This window comes from Solanum lycopersicum, chromosome 4 (genome assembly GCF_036512215.1).
Source record: "Solanum lycopersicum chromosome 4, SLM_r2.1".
Lineage (NCBI taxonomy): Eukaryota > Viridiplantae > Streptophyta > Magnoliopsida > Solanales > Solanaceae > Solanum > Solanum lycopersicum.
The window spans coordinates 40,881,943-40,909,933 of record NC_090803.1 but is presented as its reverse complement, the minus strand read 5'-3'; the positions used below and the strand labels follow the sequence as shown (position 1 = coordinate 40,909,933).

General features: G+C 37.7%; 1 protein-coding gene across 7 annotated transcripts; it reads right to left on the bottom strand.

The window, feature by feature from the left end:
* Positions 1-64: 64 nt before the first annotated feature.
* On the bottom strand, positions 65-26,394 carry LOC112941357 (uncharacterized). Of its 7 annotated transcripts, XM_069297126.1 has the most exons (5): positions 25,565-26,394; positions 16,295-16,359; positions 14,281-15,748; positions 9,311-9,375; positions 65-373 (listed from the first exon to the last, which is right to left on the bottom strand). In XM_069297126.1, the coding sequence occupies exon 3, from the start codon at positions 15,746-15,748 to the stop codon at positions 14,831-14,833; it is 918 nt and encodes a 305-aa protein (XP_069153227.1). In that variant the 5' UTR covers positions 16,295-16,359; positions 25,565-26,394; the 3' UTR covers positions 65-373; positions 9,311-9,375; positions 14,281-14,830. The 7 variants fall into 7 exon arrangements, 4 of the variants coding, with proteins under 4 accessions (XP_069153227.1, XP_069153230.1, XP_069153229.1 ...); XM_069297129.1 differs by lacking the exon at positions 14,281-15,748 and having other exon boundaries at positions 26,042-26,394; XM_069297128.1 differs by lacking the exon at positions 65-373 and having other exon boundaries at positions 9,099-9,375; positions 26,042-26,394.
* Positions 26,395-27,991: the final 1,597 nt, after the last annotated feature.

Here is a 27,991-nt window from a genome sequence, read left to right as displayed (position 1 = left end):
CTTAGCGACGTGTCACGATCCAAAAATGGGTGTGATGACACTCGTCTTATCCCACCAAGACAAATCAGCCTAACCCAATAATTTTGATAAAATACGAAAATAAAACCAAAGTCTGATAACAATTACCGATACAAAAACGATTCTACTTAATTCAATCCCCAAAACCTGGTTGTCACATGCACAAACCTCTAATGTAAATAACAAAACTAAAATAAGATACACGGTCTAAAATGATGTTGTCTTTCAAGTAAAAACAAAGTCATAAACAGGAATAGGAAGGTTCGCTGGGATGACAAACAACTACCTCACAATTCTTCACAAGATGTCTCGGAAACGAAGAGAATGGAACGACATGAAGATCCGGGCTCATAACCTACAAAAATTTGTAGAAGCAAGGGCTGAGTACCAAACCACACGGTACCAACAAGCAAACCTCTAAACACAAGATAAGAGAACACAATACGAGTACTCCTTACACCCTATCCGAACCTCTACATTATAACCTGCATAACACCAGTCCAACCAAACAGTTCACAAGCAACCAACTCAATAGCAATACACTAACATATTACAATTTTCATTAATAATTCAATATTCGTCAGCCACAAACTTCATAGAAAATCACTCACAAAATCTGCAAAACACAAGTTCAAGTTCTTCAATGATCAAATTGTGCAATGCCGTGAAATCCAGTGTCAAATATAGTGATGCATGTCTGACCTAATGATACACACCCGCTGTCTCTCAGTCTGGAACCCATGGGGGACATATCTATCCATGCATCTGTCGCAGCGCGCAACACTACCCTCGATAATAGTAACTGCCGCGGCGCGCAACACGTCCCTCGAAATATAATATTCATCGTGGCGCGTGATACGACCCTCAAAATGGTACATCCTCTTATCACATAACTCTTACCACAACCATGTATAAGATTAATGTAAATGACATGCTCAAAGGAAAACGAGGAGATAACAATTTTGATAATAAGACATAATTTACAACAATACAACCGTGATACAACACCAACAAATTGCAATAAGCCTCCAAACCATTCTCAAACATCACACAAGAAAATACACGAATTTCATACGCTTAACAAGGGTTTAGAAATCCACTTTCCTTAGCCAACCGAATAATCGCTCTAGGAATTGAGCCTTCCGTTTCGTTGAACTTCCGAACCAATGCAATCTATTTAAATATATATTCACAATAAGGTTTCGGAAACAACAACACCCACATTATTATATGTTTAACCTTGACCTTGAAATTCACCCAAATTTATAGTCAGGTTCTTAATTCTTGATGCCAACTAACCTTTCAACTATCACAATTTTCAAGTTTTTCAAGTATAATGTTAATTCCATTCTTTCAATATCATGATTCGAATGGTATTCATATAATTAAATAACCCAATATTTAATACCGATTTCCATTTATTAACTTAAATTATAAATTGATGATAAAAAAATAAGAATTTCCAATTTTTTCGAAGTCAAGACATAAATTCCTCACTTATATGGTTCTCATTTATAATATTATAACTCTTAATGATTACCGTCATAACCCTTTAGTGAGCATTTTAATTACTACTTGAAACTGTAGGTTGTGTGTATGGAAAATATACATATAAATAAACTCCTAAAAAATCAATTCCCTTAAAACCCATTGATAACCTAAAATTATATAATTATACTAACAACAATCTCATTGTTTCTTGTTTCTCATTTCTCCAAAGTCCACGGAATGATGCAGAGCATCATATGACATCACACTACACATGCACCCCCTTATAACTACTACACTAATTCAACAATAAACATTAAAATAATGCTTGCCTCCAATAAGTGTCAAAACCCCACGAATCACCACTACCCAAGTTAATTATTATTAATAATTGATAACAACCAAAAGAACTACAAACCAGCACTTTATTATTGCCAAAGATATATCTTGTAATTAACGTCTTTCCTTAAATCTTGATTGACAATCTGCCATATCCCAAAAATCACATACCTTAGGGATCCATCACACTAAGAATACCCACCACAATTTCTATTTATTTTTCCCAAGTTTCAAAACATTACAATAATTCATGCACAAATCTTCTTAACCCACTTCATTTAATACACAAATATGGTAATATAATAGTATCATATAGTGGTTAGTGTTCCTAGAAAAATTAATGAATCCTCAAACTTCCTCAATTCTTAATTCTAAAAAAATGAAAAGGAATACACTTCCATATATATCTAATATCCGAATATATGAAAGAAATCTTTCCCTTCCAATATAATAAAATATTATTTTCACACCTATTCATCATTTGTAGAAATTAATGACAATATGCAGAGAGCACTTGATGTCGTACCTAGAGCAATTGAGACTTGCGATGCCGAAACCCTCCACCTCCCTTTTATTTTTTTCTTATTCAGTTATAACCCATATATTAAAATTAATAATTCCACTAACGTATTTTATTATTTTAAACTTGGCACATTATTATTAAAAATAATTAAATTATCCATAAATTTATTAACTATAGTTAAATGACTATTCAAATGGCAAAAAATGACTTTTTGGGTCCGGGTCATTACATTATCCATCACTTAAAATTATGGTCGACCTCGAACATAAGTTGAAAGAAAGTACCTGAAGCTTCAAAAGTTGAGGATATCTAGCACGCATGTCAAACTCTGTCTCCCAAGTTGCCTCTCCTACTGAACGGTGCTTCAACTGCACCTTAACTGAAGCAATCTCCTTCGTCCTAAGATTTATAACTTGCCTATTCTGTATAGCTATAGGCTCCTCTTCATAAGTCAAGTCTGGACCCAGCTCCACATAATCAAGTGAAATTACATGAGATTTGTCCGGAATATACTTCTGAAGCATAGAGGCATGGAAAACGGGATGAACTGCTGACAAACTAGGTGGCAACGCCAACTTATAAGTCACCTATCCCACTCGGCTCAAAATCTCAAAAGTTCCAATGAATATAGGTATAAGTTTACCCTTCTTTCCTGACCTCATCATACCCTTCATGGGTGATACTCGGAGCCAAACATGATCACCCTCCATAAACACTAAGACTCTAATTCTCCGGTCTTCATAACTCTTCTGTCGACTCTGGGCTGTCAACAGTCTATACTGAATCATACAAACTTGATCCATAGCATCTCTAAGCAGGTTTGTACCCAAAGAGTCCATCTCCATCGAATCAAACCAACCTATTGGAGACCTACATCGTCTACCATACAAAGCCTCAAATGGGGCCATTTGAATACTAGAGTGATAACTGTTACTGTAGGCAAACTCTGCTAAGGTCAATGCCGATCCCATCTAGCACCGAAGTCAATCACACATGCTCGGAGCATGTCCTCCAACACCTGAATGTGCGCTCAGACTGACCATCTATCTAAGGGTGAAAAGTTGTACTCATATCTAACTGAGTTCGCAGACCATGTTATAATGCTTTCCAGAAATAAGGAGTAAATAGTGAACCTCGATCTGATATAATAGATACAGGAACTCCATGTAGTCTCACAATCTGACTGATATATAGCTCGGCTAACTTTTCTTTCGTATACTTAACCCGAACTGGAATGAAGTGGGAAGACTTGGTCAGCTTATCAACAACAACCCAAATAGAGTCATAACCACCCACTGTGGTAGGCAAACCCACAACAAAGTTCATAGTAATTTGCTCCCACTTCCAAGTAGGAATAGGCATGCTCTAAGATATACCCCCGGGCCGCTGGTGCTCTCACTTGACCTGCTGTCAAGTCAAACACCTCAAAACAAAGTATGAAATATCCCTCTTCATCCCACACCACCAGTAATGCTGACTCAGATCATGATACATCTTCACTGCTCCCGAATGGATGAAATATCGAGAACAATGGGCCTCCTCAAGAATCAATCTAATCAAATCGCCCTTCTTGGGCACACAAATCATGCCTCCAATCCTCAAGACACCATCAGAATCAAGGACAACCTCCTTACCTTCCCCTCTCAATACTTTGTCTCGAATAAGACATAACTTCTCATCATCAAACTGGTGTGCACGGATCTGCTCGACTAAAAAAGACCAAGCCTCAATAAAAACAATCATCCCATCACTCTCTTCTGAAATCTATAAGTGGACAAGACTGTTAGCTAATATCTGCACATCTCTAGCCAATGGTCTCTCCTCAATACTAAGCGTTGCAAGACTCCCCATGCTAGGAGTCTTCCTACTCAGAGCATCGGCCACAACATTGGCCTTCCCTATATGATACAAAATGGTCACATCATAGTCCTTCAGCAACTCAATCCATCTCCGCAGCCTCATGTTCAAATCCCTATGATTAAAGATATATTGAAGACTCCGATGATCAGTGAAGATCTCGCAATGCACCCCATACAAATAATGATGCCATAACTTAAGTACAAATACCACAACCTCCAACTCCAAATCATGAGTAGGGTAGTTCTTCTCATGTGACTTCAACTGCCTAGAAGCATAAGCAATCACCTTCCTCTTCTACATTAACACGCCCCCAAACCGACTCCTGAAGCATCACAATACAAGTAAAGTCTACACCATCCTCAGGTGGAGTCAACATCAGATTTGAAGTCAACAAAGTCTTGAGCTTTTGAAAGCTCTCCTCACTCATCAGACCATTGAAAACCCACACCCTGGCGAGTCAATCTAGTCAATGTAGCTAGAATAGTAGAGAAACTCTAAATAAATCATTGGTAATAACCTGCCAACCCCAAAACTCCAAAACTAGGTAGGATAAGTAGGTCGCGCGCATCCTCTAACTGCCTCAATCTTGGCCGTATTTACTCTAATACCCTCCTTGGACACCACATGTCCCAAGAATGTCATAGATTAATCCAGAAATCACACTTTGAGAACTCGACATACAACTTCTCTTCTCTCAACCTCTGAAGTACAATTCTCAAGTGTTGGACATGGTCCTCCTCAGTCTTGGAGTAAACCAAGATGTCATTGATGAAAACAATCATAAAAAATCAAGGTATGGTCGAAACACCCCATTCATTAACTCCATGAATGTTGCAGAAGCATTAGTCAATCTGAAGGACATCACCAGGAACTCATAGTGCCCGTACCGGGTCCGAAAAGCTGTCTTAGGGATATCTGATGTCCTAATCTTCAACTAATGATACCCGGACCTCAAATCAATCTTTGTAAACAATGATGCTCTCTATAGCTGATCAAATAAGTCATCAATATGCAGAAGATGATATTTATTCTTTTTACTGTTACCTTGTTCAACTGTCTGTAATCAATACACATCCTCATAGTCTCATCCTTCTTCTTCACAAACAATATAGGGGCACCCCAAGGTGACACACTAGGGCGATTATAACCCTTACTCAATAAATCCTGCAACTGATTTTTCAAATCTTTCAACTCTGTTGGAGTCATATAGTATGGAGGGATAGAAATAGGATTAGTGCCCGGCTCCAAAATCAAGAGCAAAATCAATATCCCTATCGGAAGAAACACCTAAAAGATCAGAAAAAAATACATCGGGAAACTTCTGAACCATGGGAACAGAGTCCATGAAAGGTGGTTCAACACTAGTATCCCAAATAAAATCTAAGTAAGACAAACTCCCTCTCTCCACCAATCTCTAAGCACAGATAAAAGAGATGACCTTGCTAGGATAAGAACCACTAATACCCTTCCACTCAACCCTCAGAACACCAGGCATCACTAAGGTCACGGTCTTATCATTACAATCAAGGACAACATGATAAAAAGAAAACCAATTCATACCCAAGATAATATCAAAGTCTACCATCCCCAGAATGATTAAGTCTACCCAAGTTTCATACCCCGTCTAAGAAACAAGACAGGATCTATACATTTGATCCACCACTAAGGGCTCACCCACATGTTTAGAAACACGAATAGGTACATTCATGCTATCACATATCATACCAAATTCAGCAGCAAAATAGGTAAACACTTAAGAGAATGTATACCCTGGATCAAACAATGCAGACATAGATCGATCGCATACTGGGATGATACATGTAATAACAACATCAAAGGTTTCTGCCTCTGGTCTCACCCAAAAAGCATAACAGTGGCCCCCTCGTTCACCTTCAGCCTGGGTGGTACCTCTACCCCCACTTTGCTGAGCTGCAACACCACTACTAGAAAATCTATCACCTCTACCTGACTGAAATCTGCCACGGCCTCTACCCTGTGGTGTTGGTCATCTAGTCTGAAATGAAGAATTAGGTCAAAGCCCACCACGACCCCTTTGAGAAGTACATTGCCAAATCAGGTGATCGGGATCTCCACAAGCAAAGCAAAATCTCTAACCTGGAAAATGTTGTGTGGAACCTCAAAATCCACTATAATTGCCTCTCCCTGTAGGTCGTTGTTGTGAACGGTACAAGCCCTGACCCGGGCAATAAGAACTCCTAGATGTCTAATTACCCTCGGATGTCATCATAGATGCATGGATGGGTCCCCGTTACTGAAAGGAAACACTCCCCCTTTGTGATCCCCTACCTCCAGATGAGGTACTATGAAACTGACCTGATGTACGGTCCCTTTTAGGGTCCCCAAACTTCTCTCTATCCATGAATTTCGTCTCTTTGGCGGCGCTCATAATGGACTGGAAGAAGCCCCCTCTCTAGATGTCCGAAACACAGCTGACTTGATAGAGAAAGTCAATTCCCTCACAAATTTGCGGATCCTCTCTATCTCATCTGGAATAATGGCCAACGCAAGCCTAGACAAGTGGCAAAAACTCGTCTCATGCTCTGTAACCGATAAACCATCCTGCCTCATATTTTCAAACCTCAAGCGACTCTTCTCTCTCACGCTCCAAGGGATAAAATGATCATGGAATGTACTAGAAAAATCCTCCCAATTCACTGGAGGAGATCCAACTAGCAAAGCCCCCGAATAAGTCCTCAATCACTCTCTCGCTGGCCCACGAAGTTGAAGTTTAGCATATCGAATCCCATGCAACTCAGCTAATCCAACCACCTCTAGTAACTCTTGGCATGTGGTCAGAAACTCATGAGCTTCCTCACTCCTCCCACCCTAAAACTGAGGTGGGTCCATATTTTGAAATCTCTTATACCTACACTGCTCATCCTCTGTCAAAACAACCACCAGTGCAACTTGACCCCCAACTGCTGGTGCAACATCATTCTCAACCGCGGGATCCATTGGTAACTACCCCACTGCATCCTAAACAATTAAAGCTTGTTGGTGCTCTTGGTTGTGAGCCCCGTCTCTAGTCTGAAAGTCATGTGGTGTGGCAGTTGCACCACCACCCTGAGTAAAGCCCTTCAGCACACTTAACACCCTCAATAATGTATCCTGAAGCAAATGTGTGACTGCAGGATTTGGAGGAATTTGGTCCTCTCTGTCATCAATCTGAGGCTTTGGAGAGACATCTCTAATACGACCTCTCACGGGTGTTGCTCCACGGCCAAGGCCTCTGGATAGTGTCGTACCATGAGCATGACCTCTACCTCGAGCTCTACCCTTACCCCTAGTTGGGGCCTCAACAACTGCCTCGGGAAGTGCCCCCCTTCTACTACCAGTAACATTACCTCTAGTCCTCGTCATCTGTCAAAAGAGTACATAATAACTGAGTACTATAGAAGGTGACCACGCAAGATAAGAAAAAATGAACAAAAATAAAGTTTCCTTATAGTCTTTATAGTCTCTCAGATAAGTATAGATGTCTCCGTATTGATCCTTGAGACTCTATGTAGACTCGGCTTGTATACACGTGAGACCTATGAACCTGGGACTCTGATATCATTTTGTCACGATACAAAAATGGGTGTGATGACACTCGTCTTATCCCACCAAGACAAGTCAGCCTTACCCAATAATTTTGATAAAATTTGAAAATAAGACCAAAGTCTGATAATAATTACTAATACAAAAACAATTCAACTTAATTCAATCCCCAAAACCTGGTTGTCACATGCACTAGCCTCTAATATAAATAACAAAACTAAAATAAGATATACAGTCTAAAATGACGTTGTATTTCAAGTAAATACAAAGTCATAAATGGGAGTAGGTAGGTTTGCTGGGATGACAAACAAGTACATCACAATTCTCCACAAAATGCCTCAAAAACGAAGAGAATGGAAGGTATCAAAAATAAACGGGCTCGTAACCTACAATAATTTGTAGAAGCAAGGGGTGAGTACCAAACCACACGGTACCCAACAAGCAAACCTTTAAACACACCATAAGAGAACAAAATACGGGTACTCCTTACACCATGTCCAAACCTCCACATTACAACCTGCATAACACCAGTCCAACCATACAGTTCACAAGCACCCAGCTCAATAGCAACACTCTAACATATTACAGTTTTCAATAATAATTCAATATTCGTCAGTCACAAATTTCACAGAAAATTACTCACAAGATCAGCAAAACACAAGTTCAAGTTCATCAATGATCAAATTGTGCAATGCCATGAAATGCAATGTCAAATATAGTGATGCATGTCTGACCTAATAATACACACCCGCAGTCTCTCAGTTTGGAACCCATGGGGGACATATCTGTCCATGCATCTGTCGTGGTGCACAACAGACCCTCGATAGTATTAACTATCATGGCGTGCAATACGTTACTCGAAATATAATATCTATCGTGGCGTGCGATACTTCCCTCGAAATGGTACATCCTCTTATCACATAACTTTTATCACTGCCATGTATAAGATCAATGCAAATGACATGCTCAAAGGAAAACGAGGAGATAACCATTTTGATAACAAGGCACAATTTACAACAATGCAATTTGATACAACACCAACAAATAGGCAATAAGCCTCCAAATTATTCTCAAACATCACAAAGGAAATACACGAATTTCATGCGCTTAACAAGGGATTAGAAACCCACTTGCCTTAGCCAACCGAATAATCATTATGGGAATTGAGCCTTCCCTTTCCGTTGATGTCACGACCAAAATCGTATCGTGAGTGGCACCTACATTTATCCTTCTATGTGAACGAACCAACCAATCTAAACCCCAATCATTTACCAATAATAAACAGAAAATAATGCGGAAGACTTAAAACTCATTAACGAAGTCAATTAACAACTTCTAAAATTTATCAATTAATATCCCCAAAATCTGGAAGTCATCATCACAAGAACATCTATCCTCAAATTACTAAGACTAAGAGTATCTAAGAAACTAAATATAAATAAAAAGCTAGTCCATGCCGGAACTTCAAGGCATCAAGACATGAAGAAGAAGATCCAGTCCAAGCTAGAAGCTTTAGCTCACCCTGAAATCCGGTGTAATGAAGACTGGCTAGAGTTGCGGTTGAGTTGAAGACGACGGCACGTTTGCTGCACTCCACAAATAACAAAGAAAGAAACATACAAGTAGGGGTCAGTACAAAACACGGGTACTGAGTAGATATCATCGGCCAACTCAAAATAGAAAACAGTATATATCAGATCATATCATAAATCAACTACAATACTCAATCTGTAACAACATGTACAAGAATCTTTGATAAATAACGTCAAGTACACTCATGAGGACTCAAGCCTCCATATCATACTCATTTGGGAATTACGTTCATTAAATTAAGTATATTAGCATCTTTCAAGATTCATTATCTTTATTCCTCTCGTGTCGGTACGTGACACTCCGATCCTCATCATACTATCCTGGTGTCGGAACGTGACACTCTGATCCCCTAATACTATGTGTCGGAACGTGACACTCCGATCCCCTAATTCTACGTGTCGGTTCGTGACACCCGATCCCCTAGTTCTACGTGTCGGTTCGTGACACCCGATCCCCTAGTTCTACGTGTCGGTTCGTGACACCCGATCCCCTAGTTCTACGTGTCGGTTCGTGACACCCACTCCACTAATCTCATTCTATTAATTCCTCAAGCCTTCTCTTATACCAAGGCATCATCATCTCATCACTTTAGTTCATCAAGCCTTCTTTTATACCAAGGCATCTTCATTAAACAAGAGGTTTTTCAAGATTTAGGATTCAATAGCTTCATCATGCTTATTTTATCACAATTATATAATCACATTCATGCAAGCATACAATTAAGCATATAGAAGGGTTTACAACACTACCCAATACATATCATTCGCTATTAAGAGTTTACTATGAAAAGCATAAACCATAACCTACCTCCACCGAAGAATTTTGATCAAGCAAGCAATTTCCCAAAGCTTTGTTCTTCTTCTCGTTTCTCCTCTTTCTCGTTCGACTCTCTCTCTCTCCCTCTTTTTTCTTTCTATTTTTATTATTTAAACCCTCTTTCTTTTACCCTAATTAGCATCTAATTAAGTATAAAAGATGGCAATAGTAACCTACTAATTAACTCAAGGTTATCTCTTTTAACCCCCAAGTAATTGAGTTATTAATATTACACCACTAAATTTATAATTAAAGCATGAATAGTCCAAAACGTCCCTTAAAATAATTAAAGAAATCCGACTCAGCCTGGGATTACGCAACCTGTGACGGGCCATCGTGCCTGCGACAGTCCGTCCTGCTACTCTGTCGCAAGGTTCAGAGACTCAATTCCATTAAAGGGTCTATGACGGTCCGTCGTGCCCACGACGATCCGTCCTGCCATTTCGTTACGAAGTTCAGAGAGTCGATTTTAGTACCCAAATTTCAGAATTCTAAGTGTTTTGGAACGAGACCCCTTCGACGGTCCGTCGTGCCCATGACGGTCCGTCGTGGGATCCGTCGTCTCAGCCAGTTTTTCCAGAAATAAAATCTGCTGCCCAAAACGGCTAAACAGGTCGTTACAATAGATACCAATTTACCCATCGTTCGTCCTCGAACGATCACAAGAAGAAAAACAAGGGCGAAAAGGAGTACCTAAATCTGTGAACAGGTGTGGGTATCTTTTTTGCATATCTGCCTCCTTCTCCCTAGTGGCTTCTTCAACCGGCCGATTCTTCCATTAAACTTTGATAGATGCAATTTCCCTTGACCTCAACTTGCGAACTTCTCTATCTAAAATAGCAACAGGCTCCTCCTCATAAGACAAATTCTCATCAAGAAAAACTGAATCTCAACGAATAATATAGTTTCCATCCCCATGGTATTTTTTCAGCATAGACACATCGAATACCGGATGCACTCCGGACAGCCCTGGAGGCAAGGCTAATTCATAAGCCACCTCCCCTACTCGCTTAAGTACTTCAAAAGGTCCAGTATACCTTGGGCTTAGCTTACCTCTTTTACCAAACCGCATCACCCCTTTCATGGGCGAAACCTTCAGCAAGACTTGTTCTCCCTCCATAAACTCCAAGTCTCTAACCTTTCGATATGCATATTCCTTTTGCCTACTTTGCGCTGCTAAAAGCTTTTCTTGAATAGATTTTACTTTCTCCACTGAATCCCTCAAAAGGTCAGTACCCCAAGGTCTAACCTCAAATGCGTCAAACCAACCAATGGGAGACCTACATCTCCTCCCATACAATGCTTCGAAAGGAGCCATATCAATACTTGAGTGATAGCTATTATGGTATGAAAACTACACTAAGGGTAAGAATCTATCCCAATGGCCACCAAATTCTATCACACATGCACGAAGCATATCCTCCAACACTTGAATCGTTCGCTCAGACTGACCATCGCTCTGAGGATGGAACGCAGTACTAAGGTCCAACCTAGTACCCGATTCCGCATGCAATGTTTTATAAAACATAGAAGTAAACTGCGTACCTCTATCTGATATAATGGAGAGTGGAACCCCATGCAATCGCACCACTTCCGAGATGTAAAGTTTGGCTAACTTCTCTTCATTGTAAGTCACCTTGACCGGAATGAAGTGAGCAGACTTAGTTAATCTGTCAACAATTACCCAAATGGAGTCATACTTACCCATTGTCTTTGGAAGACCAACCACGAAGTCCATCACAATCCTTTCCCACTTCCATTCGGGAATGGGCATTCTCTGAAGTGTTCCTCCGGGCCTCTGGTGTTCATACTTTACTTGCTGACAGTTTGGACATTTGGCAATAAAATCAAAAATGTCGCGCTTCATTCTACTCCACCAAAAGTGTTGCTTTAGGTCACGGTACATCTTGGTTGCACCAGGATGTATAGAATATCCGGAATTATGAGCCTCTGTAAGAATAGTATGGATCAAATCATCAACACGAGGCACACATACCCTTCCCTTGATTCTCAAAACACCTTCCTCATCCATTATTGCTTCTTTAGCCTCTCCTCGCAACACCATATCTCGAATTCGGCTTAGTTTCTCATCATCAAACTATTTTCCCTTGATCTTGTCAAGAAAAGAAGATCTCGCCTCCACACTGGCCAAAAATCCTCCCTTCTCATTTACTTCTAACCTCATAAAGTCGTTAGCCAGAGTCTGAACCTCTCTAGCCAATGGACGTCTAGAAACTTGCAAGTGGGCTAGACTTCCCATGCTCCTTGCCTTTCTACTTAAGGCATCTGCCACCACATTAGCCTTTCCCGGATGATACAAGATAGTGATATCGTAGTCCTTCAGTAGTTCCATCCATTTCCTCTGTCTTAAATTCAAATCTTTCTGAGTAAAGACATACTGTAGGCTACGATGATCCGTGTAGACTTCACACTTAACCCCATATAAATAATGTCTCCATTGCTTTAATGCAAACACTACTGCAGCCAACTCCAAATCATGGGTTGGATAATTACGTTCATGCACCTTTAATTGCCTCGAATCATAAGCAATTACATTCTTCTCTTGCATTAGCACTGCACCCAAACAAGAATAGGATGCATCACAATAAACAATGAAGTTCTTACCTTCCACGGGCAAGGTGAGAATTGGTGCAGTAGTCAACAAAGTTTTGAGCTTCTGAAAGCTTTCTTCACACTCGTCCGACCATATATATGGAACATTCTGCTTAGTCAAGTTCGTCAATTGGGAAGCAATGGAAGAGAATCCCTTGACAAATCGACGGTAATAGCTAGCTAAACCAATAAAGCTCCTTATTTTTGAGACATTAGTAGGTATTACCCAATTCTTCAGCGTCTCAATCTTAGAAGGATCCACCATCACTCCATCCTTAGACACCACGTGACCCAAGAAGGACACTGAATCTAGCCAAAACTCACACTTGGAGAATTTGGCATAAAGCTTTTTCTCCTTCAACATTTCCAATACCATTCTCAAATGCTCCTCATGTTCTTTCTTGCTCTTCGAGTATACCAATATATCATCAATAAATATGATCACAAAGAGATCCAGATATGGCTTAAAAATCTCGTTCATCAAGCTCATGAAAGCAGCAAGGGCATTCGTAAGACCAAAAGACATCACTACAAATTCATAATGCCCATACCTGGTCCGAAAAGCAGTCTTTGGCACATCCGTTGCCCGTATTTTCAATTGATGATAACTGGACCTCAAGTCAATCTTAGAGAAGACACAAGCACCTTGTAACTGGTCGAACAAGTTATCAATGCGAGGAATGGGATACTTGTTCTTAATAGTTGCCTTGTTCAACTGCCGGTAGTCTATGCACATCCGAAAACTCCCATCCTTCTTTTTCACAAATAACACCGGAGCACCCCAAGGAGATGCACTAAGCCTTTGCTCAACAACTCTTGAAGTTGGGCCTTTAACTCTCTTAACTCCGCGGGAGCCATTCTATAAGGGGGTATAGAAATGGGGCGAGTGCCCGGTTCAAGATCAATGGAGAAGTCAATATCCCTATCTGGTGGCATACCAGGAAGATCTGCAGGGAACACATCTAAAAACTCATGAACTATCGAAATCGACTCAATTGGAGGTACTTGGGTAGTATCATCCCTGAGATGTGCCAAGAACGCTAAACAACCCGTACTAACCATTCTCTTAGCACGAAGAAAGGAGACGATACGAACCGGATTGGAAGTGTAGTCGCCCTCCCACACTAACGGATCTGTCCCAGGCTTGGCTAACGTCACAGTTTTAGCATTACAATCCAAGATCGCAAAATTCGGAGAAAGCCAAGTCATACCCAGAATCACATCAAAATCAACCATTTTTAAGATAACCAAGTCTACATAAGTATTGCTCCCCACAAAAGTCACCAAACAAGACCTATATACTTTTTCAACTATCACAAACTCACCCACCGGAGTAGAAACACTAATAGGCATGTCAAGCAATTCACAATGTAAATTAAGACCATTAGCAAATGAGGAAGATACATATGAAAATGTGGATCCAGGATCAAACAATACAGAAGCCATACAATCACAAACCAAAAGATTACCTGTGATAACAGCATCTGATGCCTCCGCTTCCGACCGCCCAGGGAAAGCGTAACAATGGACCCTATCACCAGTCTGTCCGTTGCCTCTAACAGGTTGCGCTGCAGTATTTCCCATTTGTCCGTCACCCCGGCCGTTTTGATGACCACCATTACCTCGGCCACCACGTCCTCCAAAATAATGGCCTCTACCATGACCACCTCTACCTCTAGCTATTGGGGGTCTATAACTCTGTTTGGGACAATTCCTCCTAATATGTCCAGTCTCCCCACATCCATAACACTCTCTAGAGTCAGGCATAGGTCTCTGAGAGAAGTGTTTACCGGTCTGAGGTGGACCCCCAACTACAGTCTGGAGTGAAGACTGAATTGGTCGGACTGAGTAACCTCCTGAACCCTGTCCTCTAGAGTAAGAACCATTAAACTCACCTCTCTTTCGAAACCTTTTTGATGTCGGTCCCATGGTGAAGTCATCTGGCTTCACTCCCTCTACCTCTATCACAAAGTCTACCACTTCTTGAAAAGATTTCGCTGTAGCCGCTACCTGTAAGGCTTAAATTCGCAACTCTGATCTCAAACCCTTCACAAAACGGCGAATCCGCTCTTGTGGACTGAAACATAGCTGGGTGGAATACCGGGATAATGCACGAAACTTAGCCTCATATGCAGTAACCGACATCCTACCTTGTTCTAGGCTCAAAAACTCATCTCTTTTCCTATCCCTCAAAGTCCGGGGGATATACTTCTCCATAAACAAGCTAGAGAATGATGCCCAAGTCATACGTGGTGCCTCTGTTGGTTGACACTCAACATGTGACCGCCACCACATTTTGGCGTTCCCTTGAAACTGATAAGTCACAAACTCAACACCAAACCGTTCTACTATACCCATCTTGTGTAGTAGCTCATGACAGTCAACCAGAAAATCGTAGGCATCCTCAGATTCAACACCCTTGTAGACTTGAGGTTTCAATTTCAAGAACTTACTAAAAAGTTCATGCTGATCATTTGTCATTATAGGCCCTGTAGTCAGACGGGGAAACGTTCCTATTTCCAATGAGGTATCGATGCGGGGAGTCACAGTAGGCGCATGTTGTACCTCCGGAGCCTGAGGTGCTAGTGCAGAAAACACTGGAGGTGCTTGGCCTTGATCAGATAACCCGCTAAGGTAAGCAAGAACCTGATTGATCATCTCTTGGGTAGGTTGGGGTGGCAATTCCTCATTCTGCACTTGTTCATTCTCCCCATCCTCACCCTCTCTTACCACTTCCTCAGTTGGTGGAGGTGTCACCGCCTTAGTACCAGATGGGCTAGGTGCTCGTCCTCTTCCTCTAGAGGACGTCCTCCCACGACCTCTTCCGCGGCCTCTTGCCACTGCTCCTCTTCGAGCTACAGTCTCAGTGGCTGGCGCAGACGCTTCTTGTCTTGCCGATGTTGATGTTGGCGCAGTCGTTGCTCTAGTTCTAACCATCTGCGAAATAGAGTGAGATGGTCAGATACCAATTTGTATCACCTAGATACCAATTGGATCCAAGTAATAGCACGAAAGAAAGAATGGAATTTTCAAAGCCTTATAGCCTCTCAAAGAAAAGTAAAGGCGTCCCCCTACCGTTCCTTAAGACTCTACTAGACTCGTTTTTGTGTGATGAGACCAACGAACCTAAGGCTCTGATACCAAGTTTGTCACGACCCAAATTGTGTCGTGAGTGGCACCCACATTTATCCTTCTATGTGAGCGAACCAACCAATCTAAACCCCAATCATTTACCAATAATAAACAGAAAATAATGCGGAAGACTTAAAACTCATTAACGAAGTCCATTAACAACTTCTAAAATTTATCAATTAATATCCCCAAAATCTGGAAGTCATCATCACAAGAACATCTATCCTCAAATTACTAAGACTAAGAGTATCTAAGAAACTAAACATAAATAAAAAGCTAGTCCATGCCGGAACTTCAAGGCATCAAGACATGAAGAAGAAGATCCAGTCCAAGCTAGAAGCTTTAGCTCACCCTGAAATCCGGTGTAATGAAGACTGGCTAGAGTTGCGGTTGAGTTGAAGACGACAGCACGTTTGCTGCACTCCACAAATAACAAAGAAAGAAACATACAAGTAGGGGTCAGTACAAAACACGAGTACTGAGTAGATATCATCGGCCAACTCAAAATAGAAAACAGTATATATCAGATCATATCATAAATCAACTACAATACTCAATCTGTAGCAACAACATGTACAAGAATCTTTGATAAATAACGTCAAGTACACTCATGAGGACTCAAGCCTCCATATCATACTCATTTGGGAATTACGTTCATTAAATTGAGTATATTAGCATCTTTCAAGATTCATTATCTTTATTCCTCTCGTGTCGGTACGTGACACTCCGATCCTCATCATACTATCCTGGTGTCGGAACGTGACACTCTGATCCCCTAATACTATGTGTCGGAACGTGACACTCCGATCCCCTAATTCTACGTGTCGGTTCGTGACACCCGATCCCCTAGTTCTACGTATCGGTTCGTGACACCCGATCCCCTAGTTCTACGTGTCGGTTCGTGACACCCGATCCCCTAGTTCTACGTGTCGGTTCGTGACACCCGCTCCACTAATCTCATTTTGTTAATTCCTCAAGCCTTCTCTTATACCAAGGCATCATCATCTCATCACTTTAGTTCATCAAGCCTTCTTTTATACCAAGGCATCATCATTAAACAAGAGGTTTTTCAAGATTTAGGATTCAATAGCTTCATCATGCTTATTTTATCACAATTATATAATCACATTCATGCAAGCATACAATTAAGCATATAGAAGGGTTTACAACACTACCCAATACATATCATTTGCTATTAAGAGTTTACTATAAAAAGAATAAACCATAACCTACCTCCACCGAAGAATTTTGATCAAGCAAGCAATTTCCCAAAGCTTTGTTCTTCTTCTCGTTTCTCCTCTTTCTTGTTCGACTCTCTCTCTCTCCCTCTTTTTTCTCAAACCCTCTTTCTTTTACCCTAATTAGCATATAATTAAGTATAAAAGATGGCAATAGTAACCCACTAATTAACTCAAGGTTATCTCTTTTAACCCCCAAGTAATTGAGTTATTAATATTACACCACTAAATTTATAATTAAAGCAGGAATAGTCCAAAACGTCCCTTAAAACAATTAAAGAAATCCGACTTAGCCTGGGATTACGCAACCTGTGACGGGCCGTCTTGCCTGCGACGGTCCGTCCTGCTGCTCCGTCGCAAGGTTCAGAGACTCAATTCCATTAAAGGGTCTGTGACGGTCCGTCGTGCCCACGACGTTCCGTCCTACCATTTCGTTATGAAGTTCAGAGAGTCGATTTCAGTATCCAAATTTCAAAATTCTAAGTGTTTTGGAACGAGACCCCCTCGACGGTCCATCGTGCCCATGACGGTCCGTCGTGGGATCCGTCGTCTCAACCAGTTTTTCCAGAAATAAAATCTGCTGCCCAAAACGACTAAACAGGTCGTTACAGTTGAACTTCCGAACCAATGGAATCTATTTAAATATATATTCGCAATAAGGTTTCGAAACTAACACCCACATTATTATATGTTTAACCTTGACCTTGAAATTCACCCAAATTTATAGTCAAGTTCATAATTCTTGATGCCAACTAACCTTTCAACTATCATAATTTCCAAGTTTCAAGTATAATGTTAATTCCATTCTTTCAATAACATGATACGAATGGTATTCATATAATTCTATAACCCAATATTTAATACCCATTTCCATTTATCAACTTAAAATATAAATTGATGATAAAAAAATTAAGAATTTCCTTTTTTTCGAAGCCAAGACATAAATTCCTCACTTGTATGGCTCTCATTATAATATTATAAATCTTAATGATTACCGTCATAACCCTTTAGTGAGCATTTTATATACTACTTAAAGCTGTAGGTTGCATATACAGAAAATATACATATACATGAGCTCCTAACAAATCAATTCCCTTAAAACCCATCGATAACCTAAAATTATATAATCGTACTAACAGCAATCCCATTGTTTCTTGTCTCTCATTTCTCCAAAGTCCAGAGAGCATCATATGACATCACATTGCACATGCCCTCCCTTATAACTACAACACTAATTTAACAATAAATATTAAAATAATAGTTGCCTTCAATAAGTTTCAAAACCCCACAAATCACCACCATCCAAGTTAATTATTATTAATAATTGATAACAACCAAAAGAACTACAAACCAACACTTTATTATTGCCAAAGATAAATCTTGTAATAACGTCTTTCCCTAAATCTTAATTGACAATCTGCCATATCCCAAAAATCACATAATACCCGAGTTTTTGGCTAAAATTATCCCTCTAGTATAGCCCAAACTTAGAGTACATACTCATGGTATAATTGTGACAAAAAACATCCTTTTACTGTCTAAAAACATAAATAAACATCCTTTCTGTTAACTAATATTAAAAGTAACAGAAAAAAACATGTGCCAAGTACATGAATTACCCAAATCCCTATATATTTTACTATTGATTTCATCCCAATTCCCGTCCGATCAACTTCCAAAAACAAAACTTCATCTGATTTTGAACTTGAGCAACCAGAGAAGTTTTTTTTCTATCTAGGGTTATTTTCTATCTTCTCTTCCCTTGCCTCACAAACAAGGTAAAAGAACTAGTTATTGAAGCTACAATTACTGATGTATTTTTATTTTTGTTATTTCTCAAAATGATCATCATTTTCATTCTCAATAACATCAGATTTTGTAGGTTGAAAAAAAAGAAATAATATGAAGAATGTTTGCTCAAAGTTCAACTGACATATCAGTCACATGCAACTATGGTATTGTTGATATTCAAAACCTTTAAGCATTTGTTAATATCATATATAACAAACTTTTCAGAATTTGTACATTTTATGATATTAGTTTTATTGAACTTGTACTTCATTCTCGGATTTATATATTTTATATTTTTATATATAAGAACGAGTTCTATATTTGTGTAGATTCTATTTTTGAGGCATCCTCTTTCACAATTAAAGTACATCATGGAGGATCATTTGTGCGTGGTTCGACAAGAGGCTACATAGGTGGAAAATTTGATTTTTTTTACTATGAAAACAGAACAATTATAAGCTTCTCAAATTTTTTAAAAATGGCCGAATAATGTGGTTTGATAAGGAGTCTGTGGTGTTTTGGAACAAGTATGGTTTAACCCTTTATAAGGTTCGATTAGTTGGCAGCAACATTGAGTAGCTAAACTTGCTACTTGCATTCCAAAGGACAGGGTAGTTGAGATATATTTTGATCATTTGAGTTTCTATCATGATGATCTTTAACATTGCGAGAAGACGGGAACGAATTCTTTGCGAATAAGTGATACAGAAGCAAATAGTGATGATTTTCATAATGATGATTTTGAAGATTTTGATTATTCATTAGAGGAGGATGATATGTTATTTTCTAAATATATTGATCCTTCTGCTGAATCTTTTGGGATCAATATAAATCAGAGACATGAGCAAAATTATGAAAATCAAGATTATATAAATGAAAAGATGCAGAATGTGGAGGGTGATTCAGATTGTGTAGATTCTGATGATATAGAGAGTTTAAATGGTGATTGCGATTCTGAAAATGAAGATCCTTACTTTCCAAAGCACAATCCAAAAACGGATGCCCTTAATCTCAAATTAGAGTTGGGAATGATATTCAGTAACAACAAAGAATTCAAAGAAGTTGTCATTGCAAATCAAGCCAAAATAGGAAAGTCAATTGAGTGGATCAAAGTTGACAAAAGAAAAGCAAGGGCCAAATGCAGAAAAAATGGATGTAACTGGAGAATATTGGGTTCATCGGTGCGAAGGGACACATATTTTCAAATCAAGACATTTGCCCCCAATCATACTTGTTTTGGGTGGAATTATAACAACAAATATATCACTTCCAGTTGGATTGCAAAGAGGTATGTTGATAGAGATAGATCAAATAAGAATTGGAAAACGCAGAGATACATTGAGGAGGGAATTACGGCTACATGTAAGTATGCATCAAGCAAGAAGGGAAAAGGAAAAGGCTATTGCAATGATTGGTGGAGATATAAATGTTCAGTTTAGTATGTTATGGATATTGCAATGAAATTGTTCGAACCAATCCTGGGACTTCTGTTTTCCTGAAAGTAACTCCAAATGAGATATCTAACAAGTTGATGAGATTTCAAAGGTTTCATATTTGTTTTGCAGCATTGAAAGTAGTATTCAAGGCTGGTTGTAGGAAGATTGTTGGGGTCGATAGGTGTTGGCTGAAGGCCACCATATATGGGGCACAATTATTATCAGCGGTTACTTTGGATGGAAACAACAACATCTTTCCAATAGCTTATGCAGTAGTTGAGGAGGAAATAAGGAAACATGGCGTTTGTTTTTAACATATTTAATGAACGATCTTGAAATTGAAGAGCAATACTTGTGGACTTTTATGTCAGATAAGCAAAAGGGACTTCTTGAAGCTTTTGAATCAGTGTTGCCTGATGTTTCTCATAGATTTTGTGTGCGACACTTGCATAGCAATTTAAAGAAAGTTGGGTTCTGTGGAAGGGCACTAAAAATGCTCTTTGGAAGGCAGCTTTAGCAACAACTATTGACAGGTTTGATGCTTCTATGGCTGATTTGTTTGAGTTAAATATAGATGCTTATGCATGGCTTTCTATGAAATTGCCTAGTGAGTGGTCAAGATCATATTTCTCTCCGCTTCCGAAGTGTGACATTCTTTTGAACAATCAATGAGAGGTGTTTAATAAATTTATTCTTGATGCGAGAGATAAATTAACTATTAAAATTTTGGAAATCATTAGGCATTTGCTCATGACAAGAATTAACTCAAATAGAGAGAAAGCTGAAAAGTGGAATCGGGTGATATTTGTCCTACTATTAAAAAAAAGTTGACTAAAATTATGGAGGATGCTGCCACTTATATTCCTAAAGAGTCAAATATGTGGAACTATGAAGTGATTGGACCTGTTGAAGGTGATATTTGGGTTGTTGATTTATATAACAGGACATGTAGTTGTACGCAATGGGAACTTTTAGGTATCCCTTGAAAGCATGCTATATCATCAATTTGGTTGAAAAATGATGAAGTTTTAGACTATGTCTATGATTGTTACAAAGTTGAGACATCTAAAAAATCTACGATGTTCCGATATTGCCACCTTTATACTTGAAGAAGACAAAGAAAGGAAAGAAACAAAAAATAAAGAAAGAAAGAAGATGATGAGCCGAGAGCTAGCAGGATGAAGTTAAAAAGGAAACAAAAATCAGTTCATTGTAAGAAATGTGGTAGGCCTGGCCATAATAGTAGAACTTGCACTCCTTCATCTGATGCCATTGAAATTCATCCATCGGACTATCCTTGTAGTTTAGACTCCATCGTGATTGAGAGAGCATCAAGTATCATAATGTGGAAAAACTACATGTAAGAGTGTTCAACTATTCTCATCTAAATATCAATTATTTATGTTTTTTTAATATAGTATATAAATGCAGATATGTAATATTTTCATTTCTCATTTCAAGTTAGAAAAGGCAAGTCTCAATTTGGCCATCAAAGTTATATTGTTCAGACATCTCAAAACGGCAGGGACGATTGAAGAAATTACTTCTTTTTTACTTGTTAGTTTTTTTTGTTCTTTTATATCAAACTGATGATATGCTACTGGTTTTTGTTGTTCATTTTGTTATTTTGTTAATTTAGTGGTACTAGACGTTGTTTCTATATATTTTAATTGTTTTGCTGGTTTTTTTATGTTGTTTTTCTTATGTTTTGCCAAATAAATTGTTGTTTATTATTGGTTTATCAATTTTTATGTTGTATTTACTATCAATTTTGCTAGTATGGTGTTTTTTTGCTGATTTTCTTGTTGTTTATATACTGATTTATCAACTTCTTTGTTGTTTTCTTGTGTGTTGCTATGGTTGGCTAAATTGGTATTGTTTTACTGATTTTGCTATTTTTATACTGATTTATCAGTTTTCATAATCATTTTTTCCTGTTTTTAATTAGCTACCTTGATGTTTTCTTGAGTGTATTTTTGATGCAAGTTTTGGTTCTATTTTACAGGTGAAATATTAGTATTTTTGTTGGATTGAAGTGTTATAATGCTCAAGGTGGAAAAAAGAAGAAAAAACAAATGCTTTTAGGTAACTCAGAGTACTTTCATTGCTCTTGGCAAACACACAAGATAAGTTTAATACGAATAACTCAAAGCGAGACTGATCCAACATAAAACGACTATTTTACTACAACTCCAAATTCTCATTTTCTCTCTTTTCAAAGTGAGATCAATCCTTCCTCTTGTCGGTATACTTCTTTTTTAGAGGCGGTGCATTTTTATGAGCTCTCAACTAGGCACATTAGGCTTGTCTTGATTCCTCTTTTCTCACATAAGAGAATGGATCTGTATGACTCCAAAGCATTCGATAAGAGTTGGTAATATGCCCTTCCTGGAAGTGGGTTGTCCATTTTCTTGGTGTAGAAAAGTATGGAATTCATTTTGTGTAACTAGGATCAACAGTAAAATATTAAATGTCAATAATGTTGCACATGAAAAGTGATAATTCTATTGATTTTATCCAATTTCTTTGGCAACTCTATATTATACGATAACTAAGAACAGAGATTTCGAATTTTCTTTATCATACACTTCTAATTATAACCACCTTATTGAGGGTTGAAAAATCATGTTTCTAGCGGCACCTCGCAAAAGTAAGCAAAAATCTCTTCAGGCCAACATGTTTGGCGTATTTCTTATGAACATTTTTTGTCTCATATCTTCATTGCTAATTTCCTCTCCAAAGTACTTCTCAAGAGGTTTCCGAAGTTGTCAAAGACTGCGCATTTTCTATATTGTCGAGTGCTATTAGCTCTTTAAATGAGTTATATGAGAAGTTAATTTCAACCCTCAGTTAGGGACGCATTTTTTGAAGGTTAAACTGAAAGTGGGATAGAGCAAACTGTTTTTCTGTACAAAAGTATGAAATAAGAGTCTGCACGTGAGCTATATGGAGATTTTGGAAGGAAAGTCATGTGCTTGGCACATATTTTTTTCTGTTAGTTTTAACAGTAGTAGTTAACAGAAAGGATGTTTATTTAAGTTTCGGGATAATAGAAGGATATTTTTTTGTCCCAATTATACCATGAGAATGTACTCTAAATTTGGGCTATACTAGAGGAATGATTTTAGGCAAAAACTTAAGAATACCCACCACAATTTCTATTTATTTTTCCCAAGTTTCAAAACATTACAATAAGTCATGCACCAATCTCCTTAATTCACTTCATTTAATACACAAATATACTAATACAATAGTATCATATAGTGGTTAGTGTTCCTAGAAAAATTAATGAATCCTCAAACTTCCTAAATTCTTAATTCTAAAAAAAATAAAAAGAAATACACTGTCATATATCTTATCTCCAAACATATGAAATAAATCTTTCCCTTCCAACATAATAAAATATTATTTTCACACCTATTGTTGACAATATGCAGAGAGCATTTGATGTCGTACCTGGAGCAATTCGAGACTCGCGATGCCGAAACCCTCCGCCTCCCTTTTTTTTCTTGTTCAGTTATGACCCATATATTAAAACTAATAATTCCCACTAACCTATTTTATTATTTAACTTGGCCATAATTATTAAAAATAATTAAATTATCCACAAATTAATTAACTATAATTAAATGACTATTCAAAATTGCCAAAAAATGACTTTTCGGTCCGAGTCATTACACGACGGGAGATAATCAAATTTATTATGAATTTATTTTTAAATTTTTGATAAAATATGAATCATTAAAAATCTAATAAAAATTAATTAAAAACACTAAAGACGAGCAAACTTGATTCTCTTAAACTTGATTCTCTTAATGAGTACTTCAATATCGTAATTAAGAGAATCAAGTTTGCTTGTCTTTAGTATTTTTACTAATTTATATATTTTTTTAAAACAGTAACAATTACCATCGTATCTTAACATAATCAAGTTAGCTTGTCTTTAGTTTTTTATTAATTTAAGCAAAATGTTTAAATGAAATATATATATTCTTCATTCATCACCACATACTGTATGATTAGAAAGAATATATATATATATATATATTACATAATTGAGAAAAATGGCAACAGAATCCCAGGACATTTAGGGAAGCAATATTGATTAATCTAATTTGAATTTGAAAACATATTTTTTCATATAACACAACTCACTAATCCAGTCTAAAGTGCAAAGTTCATGCTAAGCAAATGTCTCCTATGTACCTAAAGGGGACGAAACAGATATTTTGAAGAACGGCAAATCTTAAAATTCTAACAAGCCTTAAATGCTATAGCATTGGATCAACCATGTAAAGGAAGAAAGTATGCTAGTGATCAACAAAATAAGCAAATAAGTTATACACTAATCTTAGCAACTATTAAATTGAATAAATACCAGGTTAGTATGTCACCACAAAATAAATAGATAAGCAATTGGATCTATATGGAAAAAATCTTCTCATGTTTGAGCTAAGATACTGACAAACAACTAACAGATAAAATCACAAACTCTAAGCGACTGTAAATTAAACAAAAAAAACTAGTAGATATGCAGATATTTTATGATGAGCCGTATAGGTTTGAGAAGAGGAAGTTAAGTTCAGCAAGTTACAACTACAAACAAGCTCGCAACCAGTAGTCTCGTTAGAACAGGAGAGATATAAGAGGAGTTCGACACTAAACAAAGATTCTAGCCTCAATTCATTAACTCTTCCATCATTTTTTTTTATCTTGTATCAGTCAAAAGCACTTCAACGTATATTCTACTAAATCGATTCAACCACAATAGTGAGAAGTTGACAAGAGAAACAACACCAATATTACGACTAAATAAACTCAAAAAGAGTTAACAGTGGTGAACAAAATTTTAGGAAATGAATGCATTTCGAAAATAAGAAAAAAATAATAAATTAAAGTGAATCAACTCATACACCAGATGCAATTGTAGAGCTACAAACAAAATCGGAAAGAGCATTGAAACCAACAATTCAAACACATTATTGATTCATTATCAAACAGAAAGTCTGAATATTTTCAAAATCTCAGCCAAGACCTTAACAATCAAGATTCAAACAATAATATGTCGATTAAACTGAGAGATGATGATATCAAGCCATAAAACTAAGAAACTATTAACTCACAAGAGGATATTAAAATTAGAGAGGGAATATTACCTTTTCGAAGGCAACGACTGAGACAACAACGACCTGGACGGCGACAGACTTCCACCACCGCGACAGGAAACTCGAATACGAGCAAACTGCTCCTAAAGTTGTTCTCTACGTTTTTGCTAATAAAAAATTCTTTGTATTTTAGATCTAAAATAACCCAACTGGAGACCGTCAACTTTCCTACTATATTTTCCCAAAAGAAAATTCAATTCTTAAATCCCTCTCAATCTTCCAACTAAAATCTTACTCTTTTTCCCAATATTCCTACTAGAGAAATCCTTTCTCTTCAACCAAAATTCTCCCCCCCCCCCCGTTTTTTAGGAATAGAACACGCCCTCTTATAGAGAGGAAGATAGAGGAAAAGAAAAGGTCGAAGAGGCGGGGGGGATTCTGAAAAAGATCAGGACAGAATAGGGCATTCACTTTGATTCCCAAATTCAAAAATTTTCAAATCAAAGTTGAGACAAAATTCTATTATACCTGGAAATCCCAATTTTGGGAAAAACAGAAGCTAAACAAGACAGTTGACGGCCTCGATCGTCTACTCGTCCTCGCACCTTGACGTGGCATCATCTCGCACCGATGAGTACAACCTGAAATGCGGAGAAAGCTGCACAAGGACGAAATAAAGTTGTTGATTGTACGGACCCTACAGGTTGAGAGAGACATCGCGAAGTGCGAACTCTCCATTTCCGCATATGCCTTCGCGTGGAGGAGACGGGTGCGTACGGGGCTGCTCGCGCGTCTTGTCCCTTCTTTACTTTCTTCTCACGCGTTGAGAAATTGCACGCGTTGGGATGAACTTCTGGATTTCTTTGAACTGGTATTTGGACCGGGTCAAGTAAAATAACAGTGCTGGGTTATTAAAATAGGGGGGGAGGGGAAGTTGGGCTCAGGAAGGGGTAAATAAGAGTGGGCTGCCTGGGACTGAAAAAAAAAAGGTTGTTAGGATTCTAAGACTTAGAATTGGGTTGCTACAGTGTCCCAACCTGGCAGAAAAATTATTTAACCGAAACTAAATCGATTAATTTACCCAAGATGAATTAATCTAAATTAATTAATGAGTCTCTTGAATTTAACGAGACGAACTAATTAACTTAATTATAACTCATGACTGAAAAGAAATGTATGTATTAACTTAGTCAAAATTAATTTTATAAAGTCTTAAGTAAAAATAAAATCCTTTTGAGATGATTTTTGAATAAGTTATAAATAAACTAGCTATATAAGAATATATAAAGAAAGTATATTAATCATTTGAAAATTAAAAAAATTCGATAAAAAAAACTTGGAGAAAAATATCTTGAGTTTTATAAATTCAATTATTTCGACTCGTTTTGGAATTTAAGAAACTCGTTAATTAATTCATATTGGGGGGGTTCAAAATTTGGTGTCAACAACTTGTAGATTTCAATTCAAGTAGCTACTATGGTTGATAATATTGGTATATTTATTTTAGTTATGTCATTAGTAACAAAATTCCCTGTTCTTAGGGGTGTGTAATGTATGGATGACTAATCTATATTAGGGTGTTACTTAACTACTTGTTAAATATTGAATTAATTTGGATCAACCTGTCTATTTATGTTTTCATATATTATTTGAGCTTGCAAACTCTAGTTTATTGTAGATATTTTTTGTTGCTTGTGAAAGGACATTGGAGTGAAATGGATAGTTGATAATGACTCGATTGAATTCATCTGAAAGCTAAATCTTGGAAATGTTTAGCTGGATTAAAGCATTGCATTGGTTTCACAAGTTTACCTTGTTTTAAGATTTGTGATGGTGAAATTGTAGTGATTAAGTAACCATTCAGATTTTGTATTCAAATTGTTACTCAAAATCCTCCACTTAATTTCATGCAGAAATTATATCAATATTCGAACTTCTAGTGAGATAAAATAGGGTGAATTAGATCCATCCATTCCTCGTGCAATCTATGTCAACTCTTAGTTGAATTATATATTGCAAATGATTGTTTACGCAATGAATTTGAATGTGTAGTTCAATGTTATGAACAGTGACATCGTTGTTGGGGAAGGGTGGATAGAAATTCTCATATTTAAGTGTTCTATTTCACTAGTGTTTTCTTGTTGTTTAACCTTACCTTGTTTATTGTTTTGTTGTTTCAATAGGAGAAAACATGAGTGCATGCGGAAGTGACACTGCCAGATGTGACAAGTACGATAAAGTGTCATACGATTACCACCAACAATGGAAAAATAGTCTTCCATGTCACAAGTACGATGTTGGATTTTCTTCAAATAAAAGGACTCTATGCAGGGCAAGCTCGTGAGAATCCACACAATCATCTCAATTTTTTTTATTAATGTGTGTGTTCCTTTAATATTTGACAACATAAGTCAAGTTTGATTTGATTGAGGTTATTATTTCTTTCTTACGATAAAGGCCACACTTGGTTAGGTAAGA